The sequence below is a fragment of the Antrostomus carolinensis genome, unplaced genomic scaffold, assembly GCF_000700745.2.
Source record: "Antrostomus carolinensis isolate BGI_N321 unplaced genomic scaffold, ASM70074v2 scaffold14227, whole genome shotgun sequence".
Classification (NCBI taxonomy): domain Eukaryota; kingdom Metazoa; phylum Chordata; class Aves; order Caprimulgiformes; family Caprimulgidae; genus Antrostomus; species Antrostomus carolinensis.
The window spans coordinates 1-11,320 of NW_010329584.1; the positions used below are offsets into that span (position 1 = coordinate 1).

The following is an 11,320-nucleotide window of genomic DNA, read 5'->3' on the forward strand; positions in this document are numbered from 1 at the left end:
GGGGGACGGACGGACGGACGGACGGACTGTGGGTCATGGCCGCCATTAGGGTGTTTGGCCAGGCCGGTGAATCCTGGCTTGTACCGGGGAAGAGGGTGTTTTTAATTGGGTTGATATCTAGCAAGATTGAGATGAAGGGGTTTGTTGTGAGGAAAAGCCTGTGGAAACTTTTGGGGGGTGTCCCAGGCGGTGACGGGGTGACCTGCTGATGTCTTGAGGGGTGAGGAAGAGTGGAGATCAAAGCGGAGATGCAGCTGTGTGCAGAGCTGGGGGAGAGTTATATATTCATGGTTATCTTAATCTTTGATGTGGGCAGGAAGAACCTCTTCCTCCTTCCCCCCCATTTTTTCTTTCTTTTTTTTTTTTAGCAGTTTAATTGCTGTGAACGCCATCATTTTAACTCTCAGATGCGTATGCTGGACTAATCTTAACCATGCTGTTGCAGAGATACCATACAGGCCGATTAATCTGGTGCAGAGTTTTATTCCTTCTTAGGAAACAAGGGGGCATTCACTACCTATGAATTTATATGAGAAAACAAACAAGGTTAATAGTGAGATTATTATATTTTTTTTTTTAAAACCACATACAGGTAGGTGGTCATGGGTTCCCAGCAACCTGCAAATTGTGCATTGGAAACTACTGTCTCTATAAAATTGAGGAAATAAGGAAAATCCCCTAGAACTTGGAGCTTGGTTCCTAAAATGACTCGTCCATGCTTGATGTAATCTGACTTTATTTGGCACGCCTTGTCATTTTTTTTGTAATTCCCCTGTACTCCTGCATGTGACTAAAATAGGTGTCTAGGGATAAGTGTACTGTAATGAGTATAGCTTGTGAAGATTTAACAGCTGCTTACTTTTTTTTGGTTAAACTCTTATCTGTTCAAATAAAGGAAAAAAAAATCAGTTTCCTTTGAGAGATAATTCAAAGTTAAGCAAGCGGTCCCTCATGTTAGGGCTGATGTAAGCCTCTTCTTAGTCTTTCTTTACAAACTTGCCTCTAATGAAGCTTAACTGTACAAAAAGAGAAATCTCCTCTTGGGATACTTGGCAAGGCTTCAGGACAGTGTTTGGATGACTTCTCCTCCCCCCCATCTTCCCCTGCCCCAGTCTCACGCCCAAGATCTTAGTGGAGAGCCAAGTGTTCCCTGCTTCTTGCAGTCCCTAAAAGCTTAGGCTTGGCACCTGATGGTGGCAAGCAGGTTTGAGAATGAAGGCTCAATGTTCTTAGATTTTAATGTTTATATTAAAAGATGCCGACAAGCAGTTTGTCTCAGGCTTGATTGAAAATAGGTCATGTGTTGAGTAATTTTTTTTTTTTTTTTACAGTATGTATAAAGGCAGAATGAACGTGGGACTAAGCTAACTGCTTTGCCTTGAAGGAGTCTGTTGCCATATCTTATTACAGAATTGAGGGTGGAGGGGGAAAGTTTTTTCCTCATGAAGAGCTAATAAACTGTAATTTGTGTAGCAATGCCTAGCTGGTCATTAGGCCCTTTAAACAAGGACACTTGCTTAATGGTTCACTTATTTGAAATTGTCTTGTGGTTATTCAGTCTGGGACACCCAGGTTTGCAGGGATGGGCTCTGCTGTCTCCTAGTACTAGAAGATCCAACTTCACTTTAAAAATGCTGATAAATAAAATCTGTCCATGATGATCTGGGGTTCTGATGGGCTGCAGCTCTTCAAACTTAGTATTTGTGCGAAATGTTTTATGTATCATGTTTGTTAGCTCCCAGCGAGCTCCACCTTCGTCAAGCAGGAGTGCAGCTGGCCTCGATTGCTACATCCAAACTGTGCTGTTTAGTGTTGGAAAAGCTAAAGTGAGTTTCTAGTGTAATCAGGATTGAGCAGCGCCCTTTTCATAAAAGGAGCTTCTCTGGATGAACTTGGTTTGTGCTGACTGTTTAGTCTGTGCAGAGACACTATTTTAAAATAAGAGCTGCACACAAAGCTCTTTAGCTGCCTGGATATATTGGGCAGCTGGTCACTTGCAAATGTTATTGCCCAGATGCACAAGTGACATCTTAATCACCAGTGCCAGCAATGTGACTGAGGCCAGCTCTTGCATGTTCTGGCTGCTGATCAAAGTGGATTAGTAAAACTCTATGCAGGTGAGACAGGTGGTACTTCCTTCACTTTTCAGACTGTGGAAAGCTTCGTGGCCTCTATAACTTGGCGAACAGAATAGTCTTCTGGGATGGGAGTGCTGCAGTTGGTGGCAAAGCCACGTTATGTGGCACTGTCTGTTTTAAGCATGAAACTGTGCTCTAAGCATGAGTCTCAGTACACATGCAGTTAAAGTTTAGCAGCTTTCATAAATCTTCTTGCTTCTTTTGCTGGTGAAGTGGGTGGTGTCTTTATTTGGGGGTTTTACTTGTGTGGGAAGACAGAGACCTTGTAGCAGGACTATGCTATGCATCCATGTAAGCATGGCCTTACAGACCTGATAGAACATGGCTGCTGGCTTTATCATAGAATCATAGAAGCTTAGAATGGTTGGGGTTGGAAGGGACCTTAAAGATCATCCCGTTCCAACCCCCCTGCCATCAGCAGGGACACCTTCCGCTAGACCAGGTTGCTCAAAGCCTCGTCCAACCTGGCCTTCAACACTTCCAGGGAGGGGGCATCCACAGCTTCTCTGGGCTACCTCTTCCAGTGTCTGACCACCCTCACAGTGAAGAACTTCTTCCTAATATCTAATCTATACCTACCCTCTTTCAGTTTAAACCCATTTCCCCTTGTTTTGTCATTAACTGCCCTTATGAAAAGTCCTTCCCTGTTAAGTAACTGTATACTCATGTTTTGTGTGCTCAAACTAGTTTTCAATCTGAGCTTTCATTTCATCTCCATTAAATGTCTTCATGTGACTACTTGTTGACATGCTTCTCGCACTGAAAGGTTCTTCCTAGCTCTCAAAGCTTACATAAGGTTATTCTGCATATCCACTGTAAGTTAGTTGGCACAGAGTAGAAATGTATTTTCTCTGACTGTAGGGAACCTTTGAGGCAAGCAAGGTGTTTGAGCATGGCTTTGTAGGTAAAGGCTGTCCCTCTATGGGCAGCAGTGGCATTTCTTCAGTTATGTTTCTTCATGGAAATTGGACTGCTCAGTGCCACCAAAAACCTTGTGTGGTTAACTGCTTATTGGTGATGGGGAATGATACTTGACTGTTGGAGCAGAAATGTGTTTTACTTAAAGCATCAAATGAAACGAGAGCTTGGCACTGAATGAGCAGAATGGAAAGGGCTCAAGCTGGGTGTTGCTTGTTGGGCAAACTGCATGTCACAGGGAAGGAATAATAAATGCTGAGCCTCTGTAGAGTTGACTGCTTCTTAGAGGTAGTAATAATTTTGGTCTCAGAAGAGTTCTGAGAGGTTCCATTCCTTTGCTGTCTTTACTGGTTTTGCCCTTCATGTTGGAGAAAAGATACAACGTGGGGTGACAGAGTGGACTGTTGTCCACCTCTCTTCACCTGTTCTCTTTTACATGCTGGAGTATCTGTGCTCCTGTTCTAGTGTTGGTACTAGTGTGCTGAGTAACACATGCTCTGTACTCCATCTTTGCCCTGTGCTTGCTCAGTTTCAGTAATGCTGATTTCCTTTAAGTATGTTTTCAGTTCATCATCTCTGTAATAGTGAGGATTCCTCTCTTGTATCCTACTGAAAACTGCTCTTGCATGCAGTGACCATCCTACCTCTCCCCACAAGGCAAGGAAGAGGGGATAGCCTGGCATCTTACAGGCTGTTTCCAGACCTTCACCACTTGAAGCAAGTGAAGCAATAAAAAAGCTGGGATGCCTGGATTTTGTTCCTGGCTCTATTGCTGACTTGCTGGGTCAGCTACCTCACTTCTGTGGTGGTGTTATCTTTGCTGCATGTGCTAAAAGCTGAACCTGCAGTCCTGTTCAGTGAGATCAAGCTTGCCAAAGAAGAAGCTCACATGCTGTGCTCATTGAAGTCTCGGTATCTGTCCTTCAAAGCGTCTTTGACCACGCTGCACTATATGGCTCAGGTACTCTAATGCCTGTCTGAGAACTTGTTGTAGCAATGGGCCAAACGATGTACGAGTTGGTTGGTTTGTCTTGCTCTCCATGCTCCCTTTCTGCCTCAAAGCACCACCAGGGACTTTTTCAAATGACAGAAAAAGAGAAGGCTGGAGAGGTGCTGTAGTCTGTGGCCGTGTAGCAGTTGCTTTTCCAGCAAATTTCTTAAAAGGTTCTGCTGCTCTGCAGTGCTTGTGAACTCTCCTTCTCGTAGTCATCTTTCAAGCCTGGCTAGAAGGGTGGTTCAAGGAGCCTGTGAATAACAAGCTGAAAATGACTTGCCTGATGGATGTAGCTATTCTTGTTCTTCACCCTGAATCTATGCTATTCTGTCCAGACTTGGGTTTAAAATGTCACATGCACTGTTTCAGGAGCAGTTATGCAAACAGGAAAGCGATGCAGAACACCATGCCTTAATTTACCACACTAATTAAACTTGAGAGAGTGCCCCTGACATTTAGAGTCTCATGATCCTGTTGAAGTAGTGGCTGCATGTCTTGCTGATGAATCTCTTCTTATTTATGCAGAGGCCTCTGGGTATGAGTACGGAGTGGAGGTGAGAAACAAGCCAGAGCAGTGCATTTTTTTTTTTCCCCTTGATGTAGAGCACAAAGAGGATGTATATGGTTACAGCTTTTTCCTTAAAGAACATTGAAGTGTGAACATCTTGCAGTTCAGAAAACTGTGCTAAAGTTCTTAAAATTCAAAGAAAAATATTTTTCCTGCATTCCAAGCTTTCACTCCAGATTTCTGAATGCATAGATGTATAGTCTGTGACTTTTGAATGCTTATCTTTAGCATTCATACTGCTAGTTGCATTTCTGGTAGAACATAAGACTTCTTTCTTCCTTAACTCCTATGAAGGAGGTGATATCTGAATGCTGCTCCAGGGACTCTATCAGAAGAATAGGCAAAACCTTTTTTGTAACTCTAATTTTATATTCATTACTGTTTGAAAACTTGGAGTAGAAACTTTTCCTACCTGAACACAAACCACAACTACAGATGGTGGCATGGAAAAATGGAGAATCTCTTCCCCCCCCCCCCCCGCTGGTTTTGGTTGGGACAGAGTTAATTTCCTTCACAGTAGCTAGTGTGGGGCTATGTTTTGGGTTTGTGCTGAAAACAGTATTGATAACAGAGAGGTGTTTTAGCTGTTGCTGAGCAGGACTCACACACAGTCAAGGACATGTCAGCTTCTCACCCCACCCCACCAGTGAGGAGGCTGGGGGTGCACAAGAAGCTGGGAGGGGACACAGCTGGGACAGCTGACCCCAACTAACCAAAGAGATGCTCCATACCATATGGCATCATGCTCAGCATAGAAATCTGGGGGAAGAAGGAGGAAGGGGGAGAATGTTCAGAGTGATGATGTTTGTTTTCCCAAGTCACTGTTACACTGGACTCATTCTAACTGCTCCATGTCTCTCTTGTGTTGGGGGCTCCAGAACTGGACACAGTACTCCAGGTGGGGCCTTACGAGAGTGGAGTAGAGGGGGAGAATCACCTCCCTTGACCTGCTGGACATGCTTCTCTTGATGCAGCCCAGAACATGGTTATTGCCCTTCTGGGCTGCAAGCATGCGTGGCCAGCTCATGTTGAGCTTCTTGTCCACCACCACTCCCAAGTCCTTCTCTTCCGAGCTGGTCTCAATCCACTAGTTGCCCAGCCTGTATTTGTGCCTGGGATTGCCCTGACCCAGGTGCAGGACCTTGCATTTGGCCTTGTTGAACTTCATGAGGTTAGCACAGACCCACCTCTCAAGCCTGTCAAGGTCCCTCTGGATGGCATCCTGTCCCTCCAGTGTGTCAACCGCACCACTCAGCTTGGCGTTGTCGGCAAACTTGCTGAGGGTGCACTCAATCCCACTGTCCATGTCACTGACAAAGATGTTGAACAGCACTGGCCCAAATACTGACCCTTGAGGGACACCACTCATCACTGTTCTCCACTTGGCCATTGAGCTGTTGACCACAACTCTTTGAGTGCGACCATCCAGCCAGTTCCTTATCCACGGAGTGGTCCATCCATCAAACCCACGTGTCTCCAACTTAGAGACAAGGATGTCATGTGGGACAGTGTCAAGCGCTTTGCACAAGTCCAGGTAGATGACATCAGTTGCTTTAGCCTCATCCCCAATGCTGTAACCCCCAGTACTTGAGTATCGATGCTCTACACTGGAAGAGGCAACTTTGAGGAAGTACTGTGTGTGTGTTTAGATTTGATAAGTGTTAGGTCTGCTGGGCTACTGCGTGTGCATGCAGGGGAATTTGAGGGGGTGGGGAATGAAAGTTATTGTGACAGCTCCTCAAGCATCTAGTCTTGCCTGCTAACTGACAACAAAAGTGGATCTTGTGGCTTCTGTAAAGCTGCTTCTTTCCTCTCTTGACATCCCCTGTCCCTCCAGAGCCCAGCACAGGTAGGAACCAGGCTTTCTTGCAGGACTTGAATGACAAGCCAAAGCTGACTTTCAAAGAGTCTTATACCAAGTCATGTGGTTCTCTTTAAATTAAAATGACTGGATCATGGGGTTATGCTCATCGTGAGAAGAAATGGTCTTGATTGTGTCTTGGAAAAATTAGTCAGGTTTTTAGCTAGAGAAACCAGTGTCCAACAGTCCTAATAATCAAGAGTAGTGTGGGAGCAAAAGCCATATGTGAAATAACTGAACGTGGCTAAGTATACATGTGTAAGCTACAGCTCTGGTTCTGTGCTATAGAAGTTGACTCCAGCTCTTGTGGTCTGGGAATTCACCTAGGAAATCCAGCAGGTATTGTGCAAAAGCTGGCTTGCTAATACAAGCATGCTCTCCTGTATTTGCCCAAGAGCAAGTTACTCCTCAGTATCCTCTCTTACTTACTCTGTAAATATGGTGTTACTTGCTGTTGGCTGCACTAGCTGGTCAGCTGCAGCTAGTGTCTGTTGCTGATGAATTCGGCTGTATCAAATACTGAGCTCCTGGCAGGGAAGTTCTGCCTCATGTGCTTAGATGAGTGCCAGGCTGCATGGTGGGTTCTCTAGCTGTGTCTCTTCTTGTAGGTATAGCTCTGTGTAGTAACCTCTGAAACCTTAGTACAGCTTGCAGGGTGAGAGTAGCATCAAACATCATCTTGCTCTGTTTCCAGCTGACTAATATTGGGCTACTGGAAGCTTCCAGGCTCCCCTTGGTAATTGCTTCCCTTCAACAAAAAAGTGTCTTCCTTTTTTTGTAATGCAGGTCTGCTTGAGCTCTCCTTGGGAAAATTCAGAAATGTGCTACTTAACCAGACCAATCCAGTGGAAGCTGTAATCAGGAACATTGCAAGCAACGTGACTGTCATTATTTTTCAAGTGCATGCCCAGCAAAGTGATGTGGTGATATCCTTTGATAAGGTATGGCAAGAGTGACACTTCTGTTCCTAAGTGCTACTTGCCTTTCAACAAAGGAGTTGGCTCTGGTGCATATAGGCATATAGAACTGAAGCTGCATAAATAATACAGATGTCTTACCTGCACGGCTCTTAAGATTGCTGAAGCTAAAATAACACTGTCTTTCTCATGCTTATATGTCATAGCTGCTATTTTGAAGGCCTGAATGAGAAAACAATTTCAGAATGATCTTGAAAATGTTTCAGAGCTTTTTGGTCTGGTGCTTTTGACATGTGGCTGCTGACTACTATCCATTAGCTTATCAAATTAAAGCCAGATTCATTATAAGTAATTGCCAGATCCTTATACATTAAACATGATCACTCTGGGATGTTTAGTTGCCTGCTGTTTATGTAACTTGGATCTAGCTACTACAGCTAGGATGTCTTGTTACCCCAGTGGCTTCTCCTGAATTTTATTCTCCTTTGGTGGCATATGGAGAAATTCCTCCACAGTACACCAGTGAAAGCTGCTACTTCTAATCAATGATGTAAGCATTCCTATGCTATATACTAGCCTCAGTTTGTCCCTTAATTACTGGGATGCCATCTAAAATACTGATTTTCATGGTGCTATGAAGCTTTAAATGGTATTTGAGTAGAACATAGACTAAGCTGAAGGGTAGTAGATGGAGATCTGATAGCTGCCATCCAGTTTCCCTCTCCCCATCAGTATTTTACAAATAAGAATATGCTGAGTGCCAGGGAGTATCCTGGGAAGCTTGGGAGTTGAATAACCTGTAACACAAGTCACCCAGCTTGGTTGTCTCTGTACTGGTGAAGTAGCCCAGATTACAGGGCTGAGGCATTACTGTTATGTCTATTCAGTCTTTGATTACCAGTGGCAGAATTTTTTTGCTGTGAGTTCAGACCCTCCTTGTCTTCATGGGCTTTGCCAGGGCAAGGACAGTGGTGCATAAATGTGGCTCTACTGCTTTTATGGCTGGCCTACCTCTGGAAATATGAAGCTGAGCCAGATCTTAAAGCCTGACAAGTCCAAAGTGCTTCACTACAGTTTTGCCTCAGAAAACTGACCTTCTTGGACAAAAGCATGTTTTCCATGCTGAAAAATAGATATGACTGCAGGTCAGTTGGTTGTTCCAGCTGTGTGAGTGTGGCACTGCCATTGCTGCCTGATCTCTCATCAAGGTTCCTGGTTCTAAAGGGGGTGGTGATGGTGGGGATTGGGTCAGTAGGTGACCTGCCCACAACCATGGCTAGTGTTAAGCCAGCTGTCATAGTTGTCTCCATTCTGGTGGAGATACTGAGGTGCTTCTGCAGTTTGGTTCCCAGAATGTCCTTTAGTGCCATCTCGCAACTTCTTGTGGGGGATATTCCAATCCATTTAAGCCTTTACTAGTCACTCTGTTGCTGTGCAGCAGTAGACTTCAGCTAGCTAAAGTTCTCTGCAGTTTGCTTCTGATTAACTCTTTAGTAGCCCCAAAGTTATCACTTGGGTTTTTGAGCCTGAACTGGGCAGCGTGTGGTACCAGAGGCCACTCCCTTTTGTTCCAGCTCTGACCCACCAGCCAGCAAAGGGCTGGATGCCTCATCTGTGGCAACTGGCATTGAAATGTGTGCCCTGCAGGTTTGTGGCAGGAATGTGACTCCTGTGCAATACATCAAACTGTGGTGGAAATCTTCTCAAGAAGAACTGCTTGTTTATATAATTTCTTTCTGTCCAGAATCCATCTGTAAACAGCTCAGGAACTGGAGCAGACAAAGGGCTGGTTTCCATCCTTCGGCCTCAACAGAGCGTATGTACGTGGTACCTTCGGTCCCTGGATGCTAGCCAGGTGTTCAGCACAGCTATCTCTATTCCCTATATGGAGAAAGGTATGGTTTTATTGCTACTAATAAGCAGAGCTGATGTCCCTTAAGTTAACTATGAAATGAAGTGTTGACCTTTCAGAGGTCAAATTCTTATGTGGTGCAAATGTATGATGGAGATGCCAGAAATTCTTTTGAGATGGGCTGACAAAGTTTAATATTACTACTGAATTGCAGATTTTGTATAGGATGTGCTGTGTGGTCTTATCATGACTTCAGCCTTAGAGCAGAGAACTGTTGTGCATGTATGTCAGGACCTGTCTTAGACTGCAGTGCAACCACTTGTGTTATCTGTGGGACTAGAACCTGACAACTTTATCTGCTCAGCAAGCAGAGTATCCCTGCAAGTACATGCATTTCTGAGACCTTAGAACTTTTTTCATGCTGTGTAAGGGGGAAGTAAAAACTACTGTAGTTATATTTTCTGTTTCTAGATCCTATTCCTGGAGGCTGCAATCTAGAATTTGACTTGGAAGTGGATCCGAATATTTACCTAGACTATACATTGGTTGATATCCACATCAAGTTTGCTCCTGCGAACTTGGGATATTCCAGGTGCGTGAAAAACTTCAGTGTGCTGAGCAAGACCTTCTTTGTCCTGTATTTGGTCAAGATCATAAAACAAGATTCTGCTGAAAAGGCTGAGGATGCAGCTGCTGGCAGAAGTCTTGTTTGTTGCAACAAACTGGGAAATAAATGAAGAAGAGGAGGAGGGAGAGATAATACATGAGAGAGAGAAAAGTTGAGAGTTGCATCTTGTGGGCAAGGTTATGCAACTTGGATGTGCAAGCAGTCAGCAAATACTGGATCTTCCCATTCCTCATAATGACTTAATCTATTTGAGGAGCAATTGTGTATTACAGCCAATTTAATTCCTTTTCTTGTACTGAAGCATGATAATGACCTAGAGTTTTGTTAACATTGAGGCTTCAAGTTAGGAGGGTGTTATTTCCTGGATAGTGCCTGGTATCTCAGGTGTTAGGTAGGGAATGGGGAAGGCTATACAGTCCAGAGCTGTATATATAGCATGCACGGAAAAACAGTGGTGCTGTGATCTTTGGCTGTTGTGACCTTTTGAAATTCTTGTGCTGGTTCCTTATGACAACTTATAGGAAGCCTCTGTAAATGTAAAGGCAGGTACCAGCAGAGACATTACCTGCATGAGGGTGCTTCTGCATAGTACTGCTGCAGTCTGTGCTCAAACATATATGGTCTGGTTTCAAATTAGTTGCTGGTGTTAAGTTCTAAAGGGCAGAAGCCAAATACTGCCTACTCAGGAAACTTTTGAAAACAGATTTTGAGATCTGTGGGCTTGTGCTGGACATGTAGCTGGTTTCTTTTTAATTGTAGAGGAGCAAATCCACCATCCTGCGATTCGGGGACGGGTCAGAACTCGAGATGGCGACTGCGCTATGATGTCTACCAGTACTTTTTACCAGAGAACGACCTTTCAGAGATGGTGCTCATGAGCCACATACGGAAGATGTCTGAGGTGCAGAGTATCAGAGCTAACGGCGTTAAAGTAAGTCTGAAGCACTGGTGTACCCAGCATGTGCCAGTGGCACTGTCTTATGTTTTCTCCTCCCCTGTGCTTATCTTCCTTGAGTGGTGACATAAGCAAGCTGCTGATGCTTCAGGCTACTGGCTTGTGGCTGGGATTTCTGTCTGGGTAGTGATGTGTACAAATGGTAACAACTGTCTCTTGGGATAGGGGTGGCTCGTTAGCACAGCCTGAAACGTGGCAGAATTGACGTCTTGCAGTGGACTCTGCTATTAGGTAGATGTTAGCGACTGGTCTGTGAGTTGTTTCTATGCCTTGCACCCTTTTTGTAACTGAACAAGCTCTTACTGCAGTGTCTTCCTGCTTCCTGAATCCTCCTTTAATCACAGTACCCCTTCAGTGGTCTTGAGGCCAGCTTGCCTATAGCAATACTGCCACTGAGTGCCTATAAATCCTGAAGTAGAGCCACTTCTGATAGTCTACTACAGTTCCTGATAAATGCTGGGGTCTGACAGGTGCTGAGGACTGAGCAGG

At 44.5% G+C, this 11,320-nt stretch overlaps 1 protein-coding gene across 1 annotated transcript in view; it reads left to right on the forward strand.

The window, feature by feature from the left end:
* Positions 1 to 7,241: 7,241 nt before the first annotated feature.
* Positions 7,242 to 11,320, forward strand: part of TM7SF3 (transmembrane 7 superfamily member 3) — a gene marked incomplete at its 5' end in the record, with an annotated part of 11,018 nt that continues 6,939 nt past the window's right edge. Inside the window, 4 exons of the mRNA XM_029086114.1 lie at positions 7,242 to 7,420; positions 9,141 to 9,291; positions 9,720 to 9,840; positions 10,636 to 10,807. Of these exons, the coding sequence (XP_028941947.1) occupies positions 7,242 to 7,420; positions 9,141 to 9,291; positions 9,720 to 9,840; positions 10,636 to 10,807 (623 nt within the window). The remainder of the gene's footprint in view (positions 7,421 to 9,140; positions 9,292 to 9,719; positions 9,841 to 10,635; positions 10,808 to 11,320) is intronic.